Raw genomic sequence first — 25,093 nt, forward strand, 5'->3', positions numbered from 1 at the left:
TTTTTAATATGAACATCTGCAGTTGCATCTTTCCCTCTGAGCGTGGCTATATCCCTTGGGTCTTAGCTTCTCTTCCTGGCACTGTGATAAATATTTTGATGAAAGCAATTTAAAGGAAAAAGAGCTTGTTTGGCTCACAGCCCCTGGCTACTGACCCTCAAGGCAGGAAGTTGCACTGGCAGGAGAGAGGAGAGAACAATGAACGCATGCAGTTTCTCAGTCCCTTTCTCCATTGATACAGTTCAGGAGCCCAGCCAGGGAATGTTGTCACCCACAGTAGGTGGGTCTTCCCACCTCCGTGAAGGTAACCGAGATCATCTCCCCCAGCCCCATAGGCGTGTTCAGAGGTCCATCTTCCTGATGATTCTAGATCTTGTTTAACAAAATGAACACTACTCATCACTTCTTCTCTGTAGAGCTTTTGAACAGACTCTGGTCTGTGCCTACAATGTTCTGGATCTTTCTATGGTTAACTTTTCAGAGTGTGTATTTCTTAGTGTGGTGAGACAGTCCCTGACAGCTCATTCAAAATGGCTTCCCTTCCACCATCTCCAGCCATTACTTCATGACCTGTTTGTGTCCTTCAAAATCCTTCTGATTTTATAGTTATTATTATGTTTAATTTTTGCCTTTGTGCCCCTCAAGAAATTGCTTTCCTTTGCTCTCCACTTGATATGAATACTGTTTTCAAACCATGCATAGTCAATTAATACATGCAAAGAATGGACTGGTGTCTATATGACATTACAAAACATGTGGGAAATAAGAAAGATTTTATTTGACTATTTCAAGACAGGTTGATGACATTTATTCATATGACAACTTTTAGTGAATGATGGCATGTGTATTTAACGTTCTCTTTGCTATAGTGATTGGATACTCACCTAACGTAGATTTATTTTTGCTGACTAGCCAACAATGATAACCAAACAGAGAAGACAAGCTGACAGAAAACATAGCTGCAGCAAAGAATAAAAACATAATATGGAACTTGGCTTGAGTATCAGGCAGACCATTCTACAAGGAAAGGCAGAAAACAAAACGTTTGTCAAAGGAATGAATGCATATTCCTCTACATTTATGAATCAGTTAGTATGGTTGTTTTTTTAAAATAACTTAGAAATGGAAAATGACAACACACAGTTTCATACTAAAATTTAAGGAGAAAAGTAAATATCATATTCAAATGTGAATATCAAAGGTAAATATCAATTCATATTAAATTAAATGCTTTCTAAAGTATGAATATATATTTAGAAAAGATTAAAGTTGGAATATTTGTTTTGTCTCGCATAACCAAATCAAATCCTAGAAACAAACAACAAACAAACATGACAGCAGAAACTATACCAGTAGGAAATAAGTTAAAAAGAAACTATAAAATGGAGTTTTAAATTTACTGCCTGAACGTGGTATTAGCATACCTCATATTCACAAACGTTTAAATGATTTTAATTATAATGCCAGAAAAATGAGGGCTAGTTGGCACATTTAGTTCCTAGTCTCTTTGATACTTTAGATTGCTATAAACAGCAGCATCAACCTAATGTCCGAAAATAATGCTTCAGGCTCTGTTCATAGCATCACAGAAATGATAACATTTGCAACACCTGTCTGAAACAACGATTTCAATCACCGGCTGAAAGCAGCCAACACGGCAAAACCTGTTTGCCCCTCACTGCACATCCAAGAGAGATGGGCTGGTTGAGAGTGAAGGCCTGGGGGCCTGGCATTCAGAGAGGCACTGGAGATGCCAGGGGCTCCCATTCTGACATGAACACAGTGTTTCACTTCCCTACCCACTCGCCCTTGATGGAAGAGACAAGACCTTAACTGGCAGCTTTGGACAGTAAAAGCCTGAAGAACAGGAACTCTGGTCTTTCTTGTTTAGATATATTTGAGGTTTGGAATGATAACCACCCATGGGGATGGAGAGCATTGAGATTACAGTCTGGAAGACATTCAGCGGGGATTAGTCGTTAAATGGAAATGGAGGTATCTTTGAAAGCGATGAACCCACATGTGTCTTTCTGCTTCCTAACAACAAGACTAGCACACAGCGAGCATTCAGGAGCTCTTTCGTATGACATTTGGTTTCAATCTCATATAAATTACCTAGCAATTCAAAAATTCTTGCCATAATGAAAGATAATTTAATGAAAATCAAATAAAATTCTATGTGAAAGAAATCCTGGCAAGGAGTAAAATGCTTTTTAACTATTATTTCGTGTTTGCCAGGAATATTTCTGGATAGCGTGTACACTCCATAGTTTTGTTTTGTCTTGCTTTAGAACATATAGTATATATAAAAAGAACTACCTAAAGATTATTAATGGAATGTGCAATAAAAATACAGAACATTGCCCACATAACAGTTTTAAAGACACTTAGCACCCAAGGAGGAAACACTTTAATTTTTAAATACTGAGAAAAAAGTCTGCTTAAGTAGCCAGTTCTCATTATCGCTGTAGTTATGGTTCACGAGATCGCCTTGAACAATGGATCCATGAGAACTGGATCTAGAGGAAACACGGGGTTGATTTTCTCTTCTCATAAAGCCTTCGGCAGCCACTGACCAATTCACAACCTTATTAGATGTGGGGTTTTGCCCGAATGCCCCTTATTTGTTCTATAATTAATGCCTGGATGAAGCATGTTTTTTTTTTCCACAAGACACATCAGTCTCATTGAGAAACAGTAGGTTTCATCAGGATGTTTAAAGATCATTTTATACTGCAAAATCAACAAAAAGTTAAACAAAACAAAGCAAACAAATAAGAAACAGACAAAAAAGCACGGAGGCAAACAGACCATGGGAGACCAGAACTTGTTTACTGGACCCTGAGATGGAAAGGGCATAGCGCTGCCTTGTTTATATAATAGCAATATCTATGTGCACTGTGCAGATCTGTATGTGTCTAGAGACTACCGAGAAAGCTCTGAGCACATTGGCTGGGAAGCTGATGGGTGCACAAACACAGAAAGCAAATCATGAGGACTGACGGTTCATAGACTAACCCTAGGAAGTCAGGGTCTGAAATAACTCACTGTGGAACATTTATGTATAGGAAAGGCACTAAAGTCATGACTTACTGTCCAAAACCTGATAAAATACTGTAAATCTGTAGCAGCAATGAAAAGGCAGTACAGCAGAGAATACGCCAGGAAAAGGAGAAAGAATTTGTAATTTGAAAATCCAACGCAATTGTTCACCCTGCCAACAAAGCAAAAGTCTGAGTGAGTTACAGATCCAGTCTAGGGATAAATATACTTAAGCATAGCATGGTTTTTGGTTTATGTTCAATTAAAGTTAATTAGCATTTGATTTATAAGGAGCTTTACACTTCCTAATACATTTAAAAGGAATTTTTGTGCTTAAATAATCAACATATGATATTTAATATTGATTTAATAAATTACAATTAATGTCACTCTGCCTCATATACAATGAATCACATAAAGAACACCCACCTAAAGACAGAGACGTTGTGACAGACCCAACAAAGACAAGGAAATTTGGAGAACTCACTAAGGTATCTCTCGATTCCATTTCCAACTGGGATTAAATAAGTTAGTCTCTTAGGTTTTCCCAAATTGGATCAGGTCTCTTTGACCCTCCTCATTGCATACCATCATGGAGGCAAATAAATTATCAAAGTGTATTAAATGGAATAATTAAGAAAAGGAGTGGGAGCTAGATAGACAGAGTTTAGCACTCACTTGATAATTATAATATATATAAATATATATGTATATGAAGTAGCCTATTAGAATTTCATCTTCTTTACTGGAAAATGCGTGCTCAGTAATTTTTGAAATCCAGCCCTACACTCTATGGTTCCAAATATGGAAATTCATGAATCCTTTTCTAAAATCATTATAGGATGGGTGGGGGAGAGTGGACTCACAACAATATCGACGACACAAAGCAGAGTACATTTTATTTTGTAGTCACTTTCTCAATTTTCCTATTTCCCATAAAACAGGACGTGACTCCGTGATCCTCCGTGGCTAAAGCGGCAGCTACAGGTGTTGGAGTTAACTGGCAGTTAGGTGGAATGACGAGCCTACCGCTTCTTCTCAGTCCTGCTCTTGGCCCCTCTTGAGCCCTTCTTTGTCTCCTTCCCTGACCCCCTCTTCCACTGACCTTGATAAAGAAACGGAACTCTTTACTATTTTTTCTATTTTTTTTTAAAAAAGCTGTACTGTCATGAACTATGATTCTGTACCTCAAAGAGCATAATGTAAAGGAAACAACAGGAGATTTAGTAATTTTGAACTTAAAGGTGTTGTTCATGAGAAGCAATTCGTAAATAAGTGAAATCACATATTACGTGTTAACGGTTATGTCTGCGGCTTCGGAGGGCCCTGTGAGGATGCGAACAGATCTCTGAGATTGGTTTTTACGGCACCGGGATGGAATAATGGCGAGAAAGAATATTGGAAACAGTCTGTACGGGTTTCCTCTAATGTGATCTCTCTTCAAAGAACACAGGATATTGCCTTTGCTTGCTTGTGCTGTTTTCAAGAGGTAGAGTGGATAACTCGGGGTGGTAGACTGGGAGACCCTGGGCAGGGTGAGTAAACAAGCTCGAAAACATCATTTTGAGTGAGGTAACCTAGACCCAGAAAGACAATTATCACATGTACTCACTCATAGGTGGTTTTAAAACATAAAGCAAAGAAAATCAGCCCACAAATCACAATCCCAGAGAACTTAGACCACAATGAGGACACTAAGAGAGACATACATAGATATAATCTACATGGGAAGTAGAAATAGACAAGATCTCCTGAGTGAATCGGGAGCATGGGGACCTTGGAGGAGGGTAGAAGGGAAAGGAGAGGCGGGGAAAAATGTAGCACTCAATAAAAATTAAATTTAAAAAGTTTATTATAAACATATATGGAGGAATTATTAATTAATGTAATAAATATAATTAATGTATAAATATTTACATTTCTGGAAAGCATTTTAGTGCACCTGTGTTTATATGTGCATAAAAGAATACTCTTTGTACTGGAAAACATGTAAAATTAATTTTCAGGTTATTAATGCACTTGTTTTAAAATTACTTAATGGAAATGCTGTCAATTGAAGACTCCTTGAAGTTAAGTAAATACTAGAACTAAATCTGGAAGTGCCTCTAGGACTAGGTGACTGACTAATGTAAAGGTTTGTAAAAAGTGATTCAGTTTATGCTAAGTTAAAGTTAATAATTGATTCAAACTTGTTTCAAGTTCATACTCACCATGGACAATGATGATCCATCTTCAAAATACATCTAAAAATATCCAAAAAATAAAATACGACACCTTATGATGTCCATTATAAAAAGAAAATCGAAAACATTTCCAACAGTTGTGATATGTAAAATATTACAAAACTATTTGTTTAAAAATAAAAACCAGTAAGAGCAGACATTCTCACCTAAAACAGATACTATAGCTGATTCTAGTTGTAACAGAATAATGAAACACCAAAATGTACATTCCTTAAGATACAATTTCTTTTTAAAGACTGTTATTGGTACGAGACTACTTTGCATTACAATGTGGAAAATATTCGTGGATTTACACAAACTTTATATAAAATTTGCTCTTTAGTATCAATCTTTAGGACACGTCTTTCTGTTGTCTGTCACATATTAAGTAGACAACAACTTCTAAGTCTGTGAAGTCAATCAAGGTGTCTCTCTAAAGATGGAAAACACCCACGGAAGTAACATTTGCTAAAGTTGAGCTTGCCACGTAAGACTTACTAAAAATGTGCCTGTTACGTCACCATGAGCCTGGGGGAAACGGCATTAATTGCAGCCATAAGCTACACTGCAGTTAACGCAATGACTAACTCCACTCGTGTATCCAAAGCCCTAAACAGCACGACCATGAGCTGTAGTGATAATCAGGAAAGCAGTAATGCAATACTGAAAATACAACCCCAAGCACGTAGACGTTTGAGAAGCAAAGGTTTCCTTACTTATCACAGACAGAACAGTGATGGCAGCGGTCAGGTTTTATAAGTTGGCATCTGTCACAATACCGGATTGCTAGGAACAGAAAGTTCACTTAGTCTCAGTCTTAACAGCTAAGAAAATTAGAAAATACAGCTAAATGACTTTTTATCTTCACTCAGGATTTAAACTCTAAAAAGGATACTGAATTTAAATTTGACTTAAAAAATGATATTCAACCCAGTTTAACGGCAGAGAATGCAAACACTTGCCTAGAGACAGGCTTCCCTGGAGAGACTGTCCAAGAACAAAAGACCTCTTGGAAAATCTCTCTAGGAGTTAGTTCTCCGTCATCAGAAGTTACAGTATGGCTCTCAAGGGGAAAGGTGTGCTCATTTCTGCTGGTCAACAGAAAGTCTTCCTCGGCTAAATCAATGTATTGCTGTGCATAACTGAGCTGGAACACAGCACAGAGATGTCGTCTAGAATGTGCAAACACACCACGGAGGTTCCATCAATTGGAAAAGGCCTCACATCTCTGTTGATTCTGATACAAGGTTAGAAGGAAGTACTATAAGAATCATTTCAATACAGGATTTTGGTTCTTGCACATATCCATGGCACCTTTTCTTCAATAGTACAGAGAGCATAATCTATCTGAATGGCTGAATTTGAGAGGCTGTTTCTCTACACACACCTCACAGGATGCGCTAGATTGCAGCAAACAGTGAAAAATGTGTTGGAAGTAGATTTAATACGATTCTAATGTGAGCTCAAAGCAAATGAAAATTATATAGGAATATTAATGAGGCATTTTATATTTCTTGCATGCTAAATTTTTTTAAAGCATTTGTGTATCTTATATTTAAGAATTCTCACCTTGGTCTAGCCATATTTTAAGCACTCAACAGACAAATGGGCTAATGGGCCATAATGGTAAGCAGAAGTTTAAAGCCACAAAATATATCTGGGTTAAGTCTTGGCAGTAATTACCTATAGTTCATGTAGGTTTTTTTTGTTGTTGTTTTGGTTTTTTTCCTGTTGTTGTTGGTGGTGGTGGGTTTTTTTTTTTTTTCTGAGACAGGATTTCTCTGTGTAACAGCTCTGACTATCCTAGAACTCACTTTGTAGACCAGGCTAGCTTTGAACTCAAAGATCTGCCTGCCTCTGACTCCAGAGAGCTGGAATTAAGGGTGTGAGTCACCGTATCCTGTTGGTTTTTTAAGACAGTGACTTAATTAGATGTTAAATTACTTTAAAACGTAAGTGAAGTAGGCTTCCTATTAATTTAAGTTATTTATATCACAGTTTCCATAGAACCAAACATGACTGGCAAAGAAAAAAATAAGTCAATGAAATGACTCCTGATGATACTCTGCTATACTCAAATTGATGCCTAGTTCAGTCATCATCAGAGAGGTTTCCTCCAGCAACTGATGGGAGCAGATAGAGATCCACAGCCAAACCTCAGGCAAAGAGAGAGCCCAGGTTGGAGGTCTCAACATCAGTCCCTCCCTTCAGAGTTTGGGGAACCCTCTGAAGAGGAGAAGTATGAATTGTGGAAGCCAAAGGGGCTGTGAACCCTGAGTGAGCACAGCTGGGTAATCAACTAAGCAAGGCTCCTGGGGCCTCACAGAGACCAGAGCAGCAATCCAGAGCTTGCATGGGTCTGTGATGGGTCCTCAGTGTGTGTGTATATATATATATTATGTGTGTGTATAATATATATATTATGACTGTTGGTTTGGGGGAACTCCTGATAGTGGGAGTGGGGGTGTCTTTGACTCTTTTAAATGCTCTTGGGAGCATTTTCCTCCTACTGGACTGCCTTGCCCACCCTTGACATAAGGGTGTGTGCCTGGTCTTATTGTATTTTGTTGTACAGTGTTCTGTTGATGTCGCTGGGAGGTCTGCTCTTCTCTGGGGAAGAAGCGGGTGGAGGCGTTGATCTAGAGGAAAGGGGATGGGGGAACTGGGAAGAGGGAGGGAGGGGTAGCTACAGTCAGGATATATTGTATGAAAGAAGAGCAAATAAAATCTAAAATAAAAAAGATAGCAGTACCTTAATTATGTTTTACATAATTCACACAATTACTACTTTAGTCTTATTTAAAAAAAACACTTGCAAAATTATTAGCTTTACATCCATTGTAGACACTGCTTCCTTAAACACAAATAGGAAGGTTTATAATTAAAACGTTAAAAGCAATTTTTTTCTACTACAGATAAAGACTTCAGCGGTCCTTACATCATCACCAAGTCACGACAAAGTAGGAGGGACGGAATCAGAGTCAGTTCTGAGCTCTCGCTGCCACCGTGTGACTCATGTTTCTGTTCTGTTGTATGGAACTGAATAGGAAGACTTAATAGCAACCCAAGAAAGAGCACAGCACTCTCCAACGAGCCCTTGACGGCTTATGAATATGAGTATGCTTTCCAACAGCCATTACTCCTCATTTGCGGGCTGTTCCTCATTACCAACACTTACCTCCGGACATGGTCCGGGTATAGATGGGAAGGTCTTTGGCTGCTCGCCTCAGAACTTCCTGATGGGCTTCTCCTCTTGGCTCTCTCTCCAGCAGTTCTTTCTCTGCATAAGAGAGATGGAACTGAGGAATAAATTTAAATTTTAATCAGTATTTTCCAAAGGAATGACAACCCGTTTGTCTGCTCTATTACACTCAAAGGTACTTATAAAATATTAATAGTATATAGTATATTCAGAGAGGCTGATAGAGTTTCCCAATCATGTCTCTTAACCTCTCAAATAACTACTTTATGAATATTGAAAAAGGATATGATGATAATAATAGTAATTATACCTATTTCCATAAATGTTTTTTAAGCTTAAATGGAACAGACTGCAGGAAATAGTTTATAAAATGAATAATTCTGTCAAAATATTAGTTATATAATTGATAAGATGGCACAGTAAAAATGCAAGACTTTTTTTTCACTTGGATACAATCAGGAACAGAATTAGAAGAAAAACAATTAGATATACATTCTCATTTTTGAACTTAGGCATAACTGTCACAGAGGATCTCATTTGGTACTTAAATATCTAAGTATTCATTTGTTGCTCATATTGACATCTTGACTCAACCAATTGACCATATTTATTTGAGAAAAACAAAAATAAGTTTTGGCTCCTATAAGATAATCACACATACATACAAAAGTCCCAAAGTTGGTACTGTATGAATTCCTATAAATAGATTCAGAAGGTGTGTGCCAGATCAGCCACAGTGCTCAATCCAACACCTATCAAAGGGTAGTGGGTAAATGAATCAGGACAAGACACATCTAAACCCACTCCTGGTGCTTCACCATGAACTACAATGACTGATCAAAGAAGGACCTTATCTTGGTATCTTGCTGCAAACAGCAACCACAAATTATCTTAGAGAACACATTCTCTACAAAGTTTCAAGAAGCTAAGCAGCATCTATCTTACCAATAAGGGCAGTCATATGTGTTAAAATTATAAAGAAGGGGAATAATTAAAACAAAATACAGAACAGTTGTTTCTTCTTGGGAAGTACAGGGGCATGCAACTGTGAAGTGTATAGCAGATAGGAAACTTAAGACTATTCTATGTATCGGCTGGATGTTTGGGCATTTTCGTTTGATTATTCTTTAAATTGTACATTATCTATACTTTATTTGTCAGTACCAGGGATTGAACCTAGGCCAACATATATGAAAGGGAAGTTCGATTCAATTTTGAGCTGTATTCCAAGAGGAACTGTGAATGAAACTCTCACAGAATAAATACTTAACAAAAAAACAACCCAGAGTTGGGCATGGCTCTGTAACCCTGTAATCGTAGCACTCAAGAGGCTGAGGCAGGAGGATTGTGAGTTCAAGATCAGCCTTGGCTACCCAGAGAGTTGCTGTCTCTAAAAAAGAAATTAAGGTGACACAAATGTCATTTATGTCATGACAGATTATTCAATAAAAATTTGATCATGACACTTAGCCTAAGCCTTTGCCCTCCCAGAAATAAACTAAAAACAGAACAAAACCAAACTTCAGCTTTCAAGTGTAGATAACTTTTACATTGGCATAATATTCTTGTGTGCGTGATCTTTTGCTAGACTTAATCCAAAACTTGCAGGCCCATTAATATAAAAGCCACACCTGGCTTTCTACTTAGATGCTTCATATTCGAACTCAGGGCCTCATGCTTACATCCCAAGCAAGCATCCTCATCTGAGCCATTTCCCTAGCTCTTCTTATTGCCATTTCTAAAACTGATTTAAAACCAGGTGCTATAAATTGCCAGTGAACTGGCTTATTAAATGACTTTTAAGAACTGTCATATACATTGATATCTTCAACATTTTACGCCTTTCACCGAGTTTCTGGGTCTTTTTCGCCTCATGGGTAACTTCTAGAGTGTGTTGAATATGGAAGACCCTAGCATATTTAATGTTCAAATTAATAAATTAATCAGAACATCCTGGACCAGCTCCAAGAAATCAAATGCATAATCTTACTTACATAATATAGAGTTCAAAAATAGGTTTCTACCTTGGAATAGGGTAGAGCTACATGATTCTCCCTTCCAACACTTCCTCTTCCAGAACATTATGGTATGCAAAGTCCTGCCAGTCCACAGATTAGAAGATGCTATCTGTATGTATCTGAAGGTACTGAGCAACTTGGAAAGCAGAGCTGATAACTCCTGATCTATTCTCCAACCTCCAGATGTCACAGTTCTTCATAATCCTGGTTTTGCTTCTGTTAGACTAATTTTATCTTGTTTTTAAAGAATACAGTAGATTTACTTAACAAATTGAGAAAAAAAAAGTACTGTAAAATTTCTAACATTCCTATATAGCCCATCACAAAGTTTCCCATATTACTATCTTACAGTAGCATGGCACTTTTAGCACTTTAATAAAAATAATATTGATACACTATTGACTAAAGTGCCTAACATAAAGTTCAGCATAAATAGTCAGATTTTCTGTTTTGGAATATCTTTTTCTACTCTGGTATTTCTACTCCATACATCTGCATAAAATGGGATTATGGAAATCCTAAAGTATTTTCAATCACCATATGCCCTCAGGTTCGTTTTAGCTTTGGGGGTGTCTCAGATTTTCCTTTATCGTTCATGTTTTCCTTTTCTTGTTCCTTCTTACTCCGATGCAGTTGTGAGTAGTACTGGTGTTGTGTGGAGGGCCATTTAATTGCAACGTTTCTGATATCTGTCTCCTGATAAAACTGAGGGTTATAGATTGTTAGGCGGAAAACTGATATTGGCATCGATGGACCTATCAAGCTGGCCTCAATCACATTTAAGGGAGGGTACAAATTTGTGTTTGTTTGTTTAAGGTTTAGTTTGTGTGGATGGGTGTTTCCCCTGCAGGCACGCACATGTAGCATGTGTCTGTCTGTGCTCTCAGAGGTTGGAGAATAGCACCATAGCCCCATGGAACTGGAGTTATGGTTGCTTGCAAGTTGCCAGATGGGTGCTGGAAACTAAACCCAGGTCCTCTTGAAGAACAAGTGCTTCTCCCCATTCCACCATCTCTCCAGCACGAGGGAGCTTTCCATCAGGGGTTTCTAGTGTCTAGTTCCTCGGTACTTCTCCCTACCCTGTACTCTTTGGAGAGAACGTGTTCATATATAGGGTATGGGGATTTAGGCCTCCACCCCTAAAAGGTGAAGTATTTACAGAAATTATCTAGAAGTCTTCTATCATGCTTCTGTTCTATTATTTATTTATCATTTTACTCATTTATTTAAGTGGTCTCAGAGACTTTTGATGTTCAAATCATTTGACTTTTCTACTTGGATTTCTTTCACTGGCCCTTGTGTTCCTCTGACACATGTATTTTGTCTGAGCACTTCCTTGTTTTCTGGCACTAGAAGATGCCCTTGGCTGATCTTCATTATTCCTGCATAGTCCTAAAAGAAATCTTTTCTCCAAGATGCCTGCCTTCTTCCTAGTGGTAAGTGTATTAGGAACCAAGATCCGAGGTCATCTGTCATTTCCAGATTGAAATTGGGTTCAATTTTAACCATAAATACAAAGAGAAAAATCATTATTTACATCTTAAAAACTCACATAAATACATTTTCCTGTCTGTTGGTTCTGTTTGATGTAGGGGATACACACGCACATGTGGTGATATTTTATTTGTGTTTTAAATAATAAAGCTTGCCTGAAGATCAGAGTGCAGAGCTAAGCCACTGAAGGCCAGGCAGTGGTGGCACCCACTTTATTCCCAAGACTCTCGAGATAGAGGCAGATGGATATTTGTTAGTTCAAAGCCATCCCAGGCTACACAAAATTGAGCCAGTCTAAAGAGAAAAAGAGATCACACAAAGGTACTCCCAGCACTTGGGATCACATGCCTTTAATCCCAGCACCAGGCAGGTGGAGACAGGCATAATACAGCTGGGCAGAGCGAGGAATATAAGGCAGGAGGAGACAGGGGCTCAGTGCAGTCTGACACCGTCCGTCTGAAGAGGCAGTCTGAGGCTGGATTGCCCCTTGGGCCTGAACATTGGTAGAAATAAGAACTCTTAGTGGCTGGTCACTCTGCCTCTCTGACCTCTCAGCTTTCACCCCCTAATATCCGACTCCTGGTTTTTATTATTAAGATCAACTAGAATTCATGCTACAGCTGTGCAGACAGGAGTGATATGGCAGAATGGAAAAAGGAATCTAAGGCAGGAGGAGACGGTAGCTCATTGCATTCTGAGGCAGCAGTCTGAGGCAGTCTGAGGACGCAGTCTGAGTATGCAGTCTGAGTATTCATAGAGACAGGATTGCCCCTTCAGTAGGAAGATTCAGTACAGGTCAGAGGTCTCTTTAGTGACTGGTCGCTCTACTCTGATCTTCAGCATTAACCCCTATATCTGACTCTAGGTTTCTTATTACTAATACCAATTAGAGTTTGTGTAACACACACACACACACACACACACACACACACATACACACATCAGTTTGTCCACTAAGTTGCTAACAGAGTTTTCATAAAAATGCCAAGAGTCTGATATAATTGGTAGTATTGAAAATTACTTCAGTCCCTTCTGGGTAGCAATTTGATAAGCAACTGAAATTTCCTTGATCTAGTAATTCTACATCCAAAAATTTTTTATTAAGGAATAATTTAAAATATAGGTAAAATTCTACATACATACACACTAATATCTGTACCATATATAATATGTGACTGGGGTCAGCCATATAATTTAAATTTAAAATTGGGGTATCTTTACATCAGTCATTACATAGTTCAAGGGGGATATTATGCTGCCGTGAAAATTAGCAATATGGGCTGGAGGGATGGCTCAGTGGTTAAGAGCACTTTCTGTTCTTAGCACCCATGCCAACTGGCTCAGAAGCACCTCCAACTCCAGTTCATGACACCCTCTTCTGGCCTCTGAGGGTAACTGCACACATGAACACACACACACACACACACACACGGTTTTGTGTATAACAATTACCCAGCAAAGTCCCATCCAGTTTTAAATTCATTGTGATTCATTTCTACACTTGTCCTAGGAGGGTTGCTGTTTTATATGGTGTAGTTAGAGAAACCCTCCACGTGATACTGCAAATATGTAAATGAGAGATTATACCCTCTTGGCTCAGAGTGGCAGCAGGAGAGGGCATGAGCTCACAATGAAGGCATCTGCTAAAGTTATAGCCTGAAGATACTAACTGTGTCTGGGATGGAGGAGGAAGAAGAGTCAAGGATAACTCTAAAGCTTAATGGAAGATGTAACTGCCATTTGTGAAATGGAACCGCTTTAAAAATATAATTAGAAAAGTGAGTAGGAGATCCAAATGTTTTCAGATATGCTGAATTTGAAATTTTTGTCAGATGTCAGAGAGATAGTTTTAGATGTGTCTGATGTTCTGGAGAGAGGTCTGGGCTAATGTATTAACGAGAGTTATACCAATGGCAGACTATATGAAATTATAAAATTAAATAGGATCACCAATGCAGATATATAGAAAAAGAGGTCCAGAAATTGAACTTTGGGATAATCCCATGCCTGAGAATTTCAAGAGAGATAATTGTTGCTGGTACAAATACAAACAATAATTTTTTTAAATGAGAAAATGGAAATAATATTATAGAAAAAAATACTGAAATGGTACATTCAGAAAGCTGCATGAGTTAAGAGTTACAAGAACATAACACAGGAAGTCAGAGACCCAGACAAGGATTATTGTTGCCAGGCAAGGGAGACCAGACTTTACCATGTGGGAGTATATACAGTCACAGAACAGACACATGCAGAGGACTAAAATGTTAAATTTCTCTTTAGATGGAACACTCTAGCTTCAAGGTGGAAGATAAATTTTTGCAGTGTTCTGGGAAGGGGGTGTAAGTAAGTAAGATGTATAGCATGTCTGATGATGGAGATGATTGAGATGGTAAGAGGGAGGGATAAAGTAAGAGAAGTAGGGGGTAGGGAGAAATTGAGGAGACACAAAGAAAGAGAGAGTCACAGACAGAGAGAGAGAGACAAAAAACAAAGACACACACACAGAGGTAGAGACAGAGAGAGAGAGAGACATGCAGAGACAGAAAGAGTGAAGAAGAAATAGAAAGAGTGAGAGACAGAGATAGAGACATAGACAGACAGACCCCAGGCTCCAGGCCTGCACGACGCTTACATTTAAGAAACAGATATGCTACGGTTTAGGGAATGACAGAGGAGTGCTCTCTGTATATGAAGTGTCACTGGCCTACTCAAAGCGGAAGGTCTGGCAGAGCGACACATACATTTAAGCTCTCAGAAGAAATCAGAACTGGGAAAAGATGCGAGAGTTATCAAGGGAGAGGTGGTTGGTATCCACCTGACTGGATGACATCACTCACCCGACTGATAGAAGCCAGCATTTTTTTTTCAGACCTACACAAAGGCCAAGACATGTGGGAGAGATTATGAGCAAGAAGTAAACACTATATGAGGGAGGAAAAATACATAGAAAAGGAGAAAGAAGTCGAAAGACAAAGAAAAGATGGTCCACGAAGCACTACAGTCTACACATACCATTATTTCTGTGCAAACACGTGGGTTGGTTTTAACACATTTTCCAGGCTGAAAGCATTGGCCTCTTATGGTCACAGGTTCAAGTCAAACTGATTGCTTTAGGGAACAATTTACAGTGCTGTGGCTTCTATATAACTTGGCCTACTAAAAATATGCTATGAACAACAATGTTTATTTAAATTCAACAAACATACTGCAGCAAATGCCAAGAGCAAAGGGCGTGGAAGATACCATCCCTTGCTCTTACCCAAACGAGAGACCCAGAAATGAACAGCATGATATATTCAAAAATGCAATTTTAATTTAGTCATATGCTACTACTTAAAAGCCTCTGTATTAAAGATTGCTAGTGGACTGGAGAGATGGCTCAGTGGTTAAGAGCATTGCCTGCTCTTCCAAAGGTCCTGAGTTCAATTCCCAGCAACCACATGGTGGCTCACAACCATCTGTAATGAGGTCTGGTGCCCTCTTCTGGCCTTCAGGCATACATGCAGACAGAATACTGTATAATTAATAAATAAATGAATAAATATTTAAAAACAAATAAAGATTGCTAGTATTCTCCCAATAACCACTCCTGTTTTCAGTGGCTGACGTGATCATTGAGAATGACATTCCCAGACGTCCATGTGAGATGTGCCATAATGAAGTCATCTAAATGCAAGTGGAAATGGAATCAATACCTTGAAGAAAATGTCACTGAGGGAAAGGGCACCTCTGTCCTACTGTCTATGGCCTGCGGCTATGATGTATTCATAATGTCTGGAATTAGAGCTACATCTTCAGCCAAGTAGTGGTCCATGGAATCAAAACAGACAGAACAGTAAGAAAGAAGGAGTCTGTGTGTGTAAAAGTTGTGGACTAGCTACGCTACAGATTTGTTGAATACAGAGAAAATGAGTTAAGCAATTAATTGTTGCTATTCCTGGTGATTGCCAGACAACTAATATGTATTTAGTATAATAATTAGTATGGAATTACAATAACTTGTATGTATGTATGTATGTATGTATGTATGTATGTATGTATGTATCTATCTATCTATCTATCTATCTATCTATCTATCTATCTGTCTGTCTGTCTCACCTATCTCTTATTGATCTATCTGGACACACACTCTAACATAGAAAAGAATGCATAAAAGATTTGATTGAATAACTCTACCATATGCAAAAGTAAGTACTTAGTGAAAATCCCAAGTGTTTATTTATTCATATACAGATTTTTTAAAACCCAAAAATATCACCATATTCAATAGTTTGTAACAACTGATGAAAAGAAGGCAATTCATTTTCAGAAGTCAGCATTACTGATTGCTATCTTCAAGATAACTTTACTATTGCTTTAACTTACTTCTTTTGAAGGATTCATGGGCAGTGTAAAAATGGTTTTCCAGTATGACCAGACAAACATTGCAAAGAGTAGATGATAAGCCATGAGGCACACAACTACAACGAGAGAAGCATAATCATCACTGTAATATGCGAAATTTTACTCCAATCACGGTATTTAAGTTAGCAATGACATACTATAAACAGTATTATAAATACCCGAAGTCAAGATTTTTTAACATCTTTAAATGTATCATCACATCTATATCCACTGGCTAGAACCTCACCATCACTCCATAGGCCCATCGTTTTGCAAATTGGCTAATCAGATTTTTTCTAAGCTGTAGAAGTGGGGCAGTTATATGAGAGTAAACCCAACATTAACCAAATGTTCAGACTTCCAGGCTTCATGAACTTCGCTTACTGAGAGGCAGAGAAAGCAGTTCCCATCTGAGAAGCCGCTTGCCCGTTTGCTTAGCTCTGGTTGACACTGGTGGCTCTCCTGGTTATAACGACAACATGTAAACAGGGACCATCTGGAGGAAGTGATTTCTGCCTGTGGGGGTTCTAATGCTTGATTTAGTACACAGGACAACTGTTAGGAAAAGCATCCTGAGTATATTTGTTTGATAATATAAACACACTTTGTATGTTCTTTTAAAGGCTTGAAGTACTACACAAATTTAAAATCATAATTTCATCCTACTGAAAACAATTCCATCTGAATAATACATCAGTGCAGTTCTGAAGTAAACAATTGCAGAAAAATGTGCCATATCAGAATATAGACATGTCTGAGGGCTGGGCTTGCATAGCAGTGGTAGACTTCTTTTCTAGATGGCACCAGGCCTCTACAAAAACTAAACAAATAAATAAGCAGAATATGACATGTTTTATGTTTTAAATTTTCACTAGAAATTTTCAATTTTTCCTAAAGAATTATGATATTTATACCCGTGGATTTATTTACAATTTGGATTATTTAATATGGAACTTAAATCAGCATAACACAAGCAGAGACAAGATTTCATAAGCTCTGCAGGTAGAAAGCTTAGTTATGAAGTAGTTCAAGCTGGCACAGGAGGTCGTTCATATCCTTGGATCTTGGAGCATTAAGGATCTTCGAAACAATTATGGCCATTACACAGTATTTGTGAGAGAATTTAGTTTGAGAAATTAAAAAATGATATGCCATTAACTCTATCATATTACCATATTGTCAAGGAATAATTTTAAGCTCAACCAAATATAATGAATACAATTTGTTTTTAAAACTATTCTTAAGATATTATCTCTGCAACCATCATAATATTTTACCTTGTTCACCAATGTTCTCCATGGACACTAGAAATAGAAAAAAAGGTCATAGGTTATGTGACGTTCATGTAAACCGAAGGCCCTGAAGACAAAAAAAGACATTAAAATGGACTGATAACTTGGCTTCCCTTCAAACCAACATTCTTTAAATATTTGTTCAGCTTTGATGGAGGGTAGAGAGGTGGGGCTGGCAGCCACAGTCAGTCATGCTTACCCCTGGTTGAATCTATTTTGCTATTCATGTGATTTTCCTATGTTAGTAATAATGTCTTCTGGAGTTCGGGTATTTCTCAGTTGTACCAAGAGAAGGATGTATTTTTTCTTATTTATCTTTTTGTTTTTTTCCACTCAGTTTTCCTTACTCCAGAATGAAATGTCACTGCCTAAGACATGCTGCAATCTTGGGATCATGTGACAGAGTTTTAGGAGTATCTGATCTGACCCACCACTTTCCCAAGTATTTTTAGAGCCGCAGAGCCCACAGCTTTAGGGAACAGCCTGCCACATTACTGAATGACTCTAAGAATTTAAAATTTCATGCACATACCCCATGTACATACATGCACACATGCATGGAAACAAGCTTCCTAGGTTCTCGAACCTGCCATGTGAGTTTGTTTACAGATGAGAGTCTAGTCAGCTGTTGATCTTCTTAGACTCCCTGAGGAGTTTGTCTGACAGCATAGGAAAGATGCAAGGCCAGACTGTTCTTTGTGTCTAATCAGCACAGGAAGCCAGGCATTTTCCCTAGGCCCCTACTTCCCTGCCCTCCTTCCCAAGGACTCCAAACTGATTGTAACCCTTTCCTGTTCTCGTTTGGAACTAAACCAAGGCCACGCAAAAGCAATTTGGATCCACGTTTGAGTCTACCTCTGAGTGACCTTAATGACCGTTCCAGAGGTACTGGGGTCATAAAGAGTTCTACTTGCTAACACGTGACTGCCCTGCTCAGAACGGGAAATGGTAAAACAAAGAGACATTCAGCAAAATAAGCACAGCTTGTGTGAGCCGATAATCTCTCCGTCCTGGAACAGCAGTCTATTAAATGGATAATCTAATATCACTAATTACATTATTTGTTAGCTTCACAGACAGAGTTTTAGTTATATCTTTTTAAAAGCTATTTTTTTTTGCCATCCATGACTTCTACTTCACAAAAAGTGTACTTCAAAATCTACAAATACTCTTTTATAATCAAACAAATTATATGTAAGCCACACTTACAGCAGATTTGCTGACATTTATACAATGAGATGTAACAGCCCCCAAAGGCCGTTTTTAATTACATTAATATTATAAAGCTATCAAATTTCTTACAGTCATGAATCTTTTTAAATTTAATCAACATCAAAGGTCAAAGGAAAGACGACTATTGTCTTAAAACTGGGTCTCTCGGCAGAAAGGAGGCTGAGGCAGGAGGCTAGACAGTTCAAGGCTAGTCTGGGCAGCGTACTGAAACCGTGTCTTAGAGGCAGCTCACTGCTACATAGAGCAGGTGACTAGCGTATACAGGTCCTGGTTCAATCTCTAGCACCAAAAACGAGGAAACAAAGCAAAAATGTGTTTTAGTACTGGTTTCCCTTATTACAGGTGAGGATTAGTATTATAAAAATATAAGCATGCATTTCCTTTATCTATTCTTAGTGAATAGTGACTTTCTTATGGTCAATGGCCTATTTATTATTTGTTTATTGAGACCCTTTAGTAAGCTCTGAGAAGTGATCTCATACGTGTCTTCCTTATGTTACAAGTAAAGTTGTGAATAACCAGCTTCAAAGGGAAAACACCACTGATTAAACACCAGTACCCAAACTAGGGACATAACAAACTCATACCACTGGTTAAACACCAATACCTAAACTAGGGACATAACAAACTCACACCACTGGTTAAACACCATACTCAACCTAGGGACATAACTTACACCACTGGTTAAACACCAGTACCCAACCTAGAGACAAAGCTTACTCACACATATCAGGAACACACTGATTTATTTTTATGAAAGAAATGAATGCCTTTTCCAGCGTATTTTCCCAATTATTAAATTAGTGCCTCATCTTGAAAATATTGATTAATGTCAGAGCTATCAAATTTTAAAATGTCTTTTCTCACTGTGTAAGGATATGTAAAATAAGTTATTTTCAACCATAGCTAATTTTTTTTTTTTTTTTGGATTTTCGACACAGGGTTTCTCCATAGCTTTTGGTTCCTGTCCTGGAACTAGCTCTTGTAGACCAGGCTGGCCTCAAACTCACAGAGATCCGCCTGCCTCTGCCTCCCGAGTGCTGGGATTAAAGGCGTGCGCCACCACCGCCCGGCTCAACCATAGCTAATTTTAATAGCTATTTAAGAAAAGCCACTCCTTGACTTTGGATACTTTTCTAATAATATGCATTAGGCAACTAAAATATATGAGAAATATAAATTAATTTTTGAAAATATGAGTGGTAAAGGAGTATAATTTGGTTACTTATAGCAACATAAGAATTAAGCAGTATGCCTGGAGAGATGGCATAGAAGTTAAGGACACAGTACACAGCTGGGCTGTGCTTTGTGACGTTAATAATACAATTAAATACTATTGCATTAAAACTCAAAAGCCATATTAAAACTGAATAGTTACCTCTGGAAGATGTATTATAAATACGCTCAACTATTTAATTCATTAAAGTTTTTATTTTACTTTTTCTTGTGTGTGTGTGTGTGTGTGTGTGTGTGCGTGCGCATGTGTGTATGCGCATGCAGAACTGTGGAGGCCAGACGAGGGCATTGGCTTACAGATACTTACACAATAAACTGAATAATGACAAAATGGTACTGATCCTTAACACAGGTAATGAGACAAAACCACACTTTAGCCTTGATGGGGCACTTAGCATGATACTTGTGAGAATGCTTCCTGAAAGCGAGAAGGTTTATTTTGGATCTAACACTTTAACTTAATGAACACAAACTCTTTTTGTTTTTATTGTGAAACAAAGGCAAGTATACCTACATTCTCCTCATATAAGACAAATATAATTTGTTTGGGGGTAGGGATAACAGCACTTCTATTATTACATTAAAATGTTTTCTATTTATACTTCTGGGAACAATGAAGACATATGCGACAGCAACCACTGTGGGCTATATTCAAAGTGCATTTGTCTAACTTTGTCTGAAATAAGTAGAATTTCTTCCTGGTCCATGTCCTTCAATGATCTGTCTTTCTCTAGAGACTTCCACTCTTCTGTTATGCCTCCAGGACTTAAAACCCTCCCCTGGCTAATTGTGTTACAGGAATCACAGCCCTTTATTGGCATGGATGGGATGCAGGAAGAGAAGCAGAGAGGGAGCAACACATTATCACCATAGTTACTAAACTGTCCCTGTGTACGGAGAGTGAAACCAAGTGCTCCATGGCACCTTAGACCCCATCGGACTGCAAGGTTAGGGGTTCGGAGTCCAGGTCTAGTTTCTGTTTACCCCCACTACTTGGGCTTCCTTCCTGTCTTTAGCTGTCATTATGATGTCGTTTTTGTGTTTGTTTGTTTGTTTAGTGTTTTACAAGAAGACTTTTAGCAATTATCCAAACCATGCCCCCAGGATTAGGTGAAATTGAAAAGAAAATGTATCACATCACACTCCACCTTGGGCAACGATACAGAACAAGCTAAGCTGGGATTGGATGGGCTTTTCTGAGAATGTCCCACTGTGCTGCCCCGCTGTGTCCGCCCTCTCAATCATTTCCCGGAGTAGCTGAGGTCATGGGACGATGCCAACATGTTCAGCATGGTGAGCTGTCCCATATTTCTTACCCTAACCCTCCTTTCCTCATCTGCAACAATCACACTCCATTCCTTTATCAGAGATGTCCTCACAAAGTAGCAAACAATGGGGTCCTTAAACAAAGGAGGAAAGAAAATCAAAAGTAACATGTGGACAAGGTTGGTGGCCACTAAAGCCTCTCTCTTTGGGTTACAATGGCCACCATCTCTCTCTGTCTTCACAATGTCTTCTCTCTGTTACACGCTGCTTTCAAATTTCCTCTCTCTCTGTCTCTCTGTCTCTCTGTCTCTCTCTGTTTCTGTCTGTCTGTCTGTCTGTCTGTCTGTCTGTCTCTCTCTCTCTCTCTCTCCTTGTTTGTTTGCTTGTTTGTTTTTCAAGACAGAACTTTCCTGTGTAGCCCTGCTGTCCTGGAACTCACTCTGGAGACCAGGCTGGCCTCAGGCTCTCAGAGATCTGTCTGCCTCTGCCTCCTAAGGGCTGGGATTAAAGGCGTATGCAACTACTGCTGGGCACAAATTTCTTCTCTTATATGGACAGCACAATAATGGTTTAGACCCTACTCCAGTGACCTCATTTTAGCTTAATTCAATCTCTTTAAAGATGATATCTCCAGGCTGGAGAAATAGCAGTCGTTAAAAGCACCAGCCGCTCTTCCAGAGGTCCTCAGTTCAATTCCCCAAAACAGCATGATGCCTCCCAACCATCTATAGTGAGATCTGATGCCATCTTCTGGCATCCTTCAAACACGCAGACAGAGTAACTATATACATAAAATAAATAAACAAATCTTGAATAAAAGACAGTATCTCCGAATACAGTCACATTTTGATGGCCTCCAGTTTGAAATGATAACCTAAGACTCTTGAATGGAAACATTATTGCTTATAATATCCTTCAAAATCTGAGGTTGGTTTGAGCAGAACAAAGGCTGGATGGAGGCAAGATGGAATCTCGGTTAGTGAGAGGGAGAGAGGGCTGGATAAGGAACTTTTGCTGAATGGTTACTATATGCAGAAAATCTGGGCTAAAATCTTTAAATGCTCAGCTCACTGAGGCGGGCCACATATTAGTTTCAAAATCTGAGTCTCTCTCCCAGAGATAGGATAACTCTTAATGTCATTCAAATTATAAGATAAGGTATTGAGATCTAACAATGGGTCCATCTGACCAAAAAACAATCTCTCAAGAATGCCACGTGGCCTCCCAGGACCTGTGACATCTGTTGCCTCCTAACCATGCACCCTGCTAGGCTTCCCAGTCCTGGGTAGATCCCTTCTTTGATTGCTTCCAACTTCAGTGACCTTTGTTCAACTAGTCTGTCAACGTTTGATATCCATGCTGCTGTGGGTACTTCTGAAGGAGGCATGGGAAAGCAAAGTGTTAAAAAAAAAATCCTCTACCACCCCTCCTCTTACAGCCTACTTAAAGTATCTAGGAACAGACCTATGAACTTTGGCCCCAGTTAAAATACTCCAGTGGCCATATTTAAGAGTAAAGCTTGAATTTACGCTTCCCAGTTTCTCACTTCAAAACTGAATAAGCTGTTTTGTTAAGGAAAGGCTGGTTTGGTCAGTGGTGACAAAACACAAAAACCAGGGGCGTCCTAACTTTCAGTCTACCAATGCCGAGGAAGAGTAATATCACCTGGGACACTCTGGGGGTTCATCCTTGCTTGGATAGCTGCTAATAAGGGGTACAGAGCAGGAGGCCACCCTGACTTAGAATTCCCAGTTCTTACATTTGGGAAAATATGTAATAACTGTTTCTTCCCTGCCCCAAAGGTAGGAAAACTTCTCCACATTTTATCATAGCAGTGACTCAGCTTGAGATCTGCCTCCTTTAAACATTTTAATGGCACAATCATCAGTGTTAAATACACGCGCGATAACAGACAACAGATTCCTAGAGCCCAGGCATCCAGTATGCCTGAGGAGCTTCACTCCCGCCGAGTGCAGTACGGTATTCCCCTCTTCTTCCAGTTTCTGGAAACTACTAAACATTGTGCTCCCCATTTCTCTGTTTGACTATTTCGCATCCCTAGAATCAGTGGAATAAATATTAGTCCTTCTGTGACTGGCTGATCACTCTCAGCATAATGTTCTCCAGGTCACCCATGCTACTGCTCATGACAGATTTACCGTGCGGGCTTCAGCAATTTGATAGTCATTTGATTGCTCTAAATATTTACATAGCTCCATTCCACAGATGGTATTAAGATCGAAATTAACGCTAAAAACACATTTCTTGACTGTACTTAAATTGTTAAGAATGGTTATGTCTTTTCGTTTCTCTGTTCGGAGAGGAAAGCAAAGACTATCTTATGGTTCACAGCCACTTTTTGATTAGCAAAGAAAAAGATGAATCCCAATTACTGGCTGATGAGCAGTGGAGATAAATGGGGAAATCTGGTCGCTGGCCTAGTCCCTTGATGTTAGTGATCATTCTACTCAGTGGAATCCAGTAATCTGTATCTCAGAACAGACAAGATTAGGGGCCAGCAAGATGGCTTAGTACATGAAAGCACTTGCATCAGGAGCTGAGCACTTGAGTTTGATCCCTTGGACCCACATCGTGGAAGGGCAACTCTCCAAAGTTGACCTGTGAGCTACACCCACACACGATGACGCACGCACATACATGTGTGTGCACACCCAACCCAGTGAGGAAATGATGTAATATGTACAAAAAAAAGATTCCCAGTGTCAGCAAGCTGGGCAGACTTTGGTGAGACTGCAACTTATTCATCCTGCATACCCCAGTGGGGCCCTCCATTTTTTACACCCCGGTGGGGCCCTCCATTTTCTACACCCCGGTGGGGCCCTCCATTTTCTACACGCAGCTACAACTCAACTTCAAGTTCAAACAATCATGGAACCTTTTCAGTTCCAACCCTCTTCCTTCTCAGTTTCAAATGCTTTTCTTTAAGCAAAAACCAGAGAGGCCATGAGAAATTTCTTTGAACCATGGACTGTGGTGGATTCTGGACTCTTGCCAGGTCTAACTAGTTCCCATTGTGATGAACTGTTCACCGTCAAAGGGAAGGTCGGGAGGAATCTATAGCCTAGGATGCTTCCTTCATTAGAACCTAACTTTATAACAAGAAGCACCATGCTACTGGCGTTGCCTAGTGTAACTTCTCATCATCTTCTTATCCATGTTTACATGTAGATGTTGCCTTGGCTACTTTTCTCTTGCTGTCAGAAAATACCATGATCCAGGCAACTCATAGAAAAAAAGAGTTTATGGGGGGGTTACAGTTTCAGAGGGTGAGTCTGTGACCACCATGGTGGGGAGCGTGGCAGCAGGCCATCAAGCATGGGGCTGAGCAGGAGCTGAGAGCTTAGATCCCTATACACATGCACAAGGCAGAGAGACCAACTGGGAATGGCTCTGGGCTTTTGGAACCTCAAAGCCCTCAGTGATGAACCTCCTCCAACAAAGCCACACCCCCTCCAACAAGGCCACACCCCTCCAACAAGGCCACACCCCTCCAACAAGGCCACACCTCTCCAACAAAGCCACACCCCTCTAACAAAGCCACTCCCCTCCAACAAGGCCACACTCCTCCAACAAGGACACAGCCCCTAATCCTCCTTAAACAGTTCCACCAACTGGGGACCAAGTAGTTAAATCTATGAGCCTGTGGGGTCCATTCTCATTTAAACCACCACACATTTATGT

At 39.2% G+C, this 25,093-nt stretch overlaps 1 protein-coding gene across 2 annotated transcripts in view; it reads right to left on the reverse strand.

Annotated features, from left to right (window-relative positions):
- The window catches only part of Zdhhc2 (zinc finger DHHC-type palmitoyltransferase 2), a 54,080-nt gene that overhangs the window by 15,044 nt on the left and 13,943 nt on the right, over window positions 1–25,093 (reverse strand). Inside the window, exons 2-8 of one of the 2 annotated variants that reach the window (XM_057752850.1) lie at window positions 17,642–17,668; window positions 16,347–16,441; window positions 8,443–8,563; window positions 5,981–6,050; window positions 5,253–5,285; window positions 3,094–3,214; window positions 885–1,017 (exon numbers count right to left, since the gene is read on the reverse strand). In XM_057752850.1, coding sequence (XP_057608833.1) covers window positions 885–1,017; window positions 3,094–3,214; window positions 5,253–5,285; window positions 5,981–6,050; window positions 8,443–8,563; window positions 16,347–16,441; window positions 17,642–17,668 — 600 coding nt within the window. Of the gene's footprint in view, window positions 1–884; window positions 1,018–3,093; window positions 3,215–5,252; window positions 5,286–5,980; window positions 6,051–8,442; window positions 8,564–16,346; window positions 16,442–17,641; window positions 17,669–25,093 lie in introns of those variants that run through there. The other variant, XM_057752851.1, reaches the window with a different exon arrangement.

Source organism: Chionomys nivalis, chromosome 20 (assembly GCF_950005125.1).
Source record: "Chionomys nivalis chromosome 20, mChiNiv1.1, whole genome shotgun sequence".
Lineage (NCBI taxonomy): Eukaryota > Metazoa > Chordata > Mammalia > Rodentia > Cricetidae > Chionomys > Chionomys nivalis.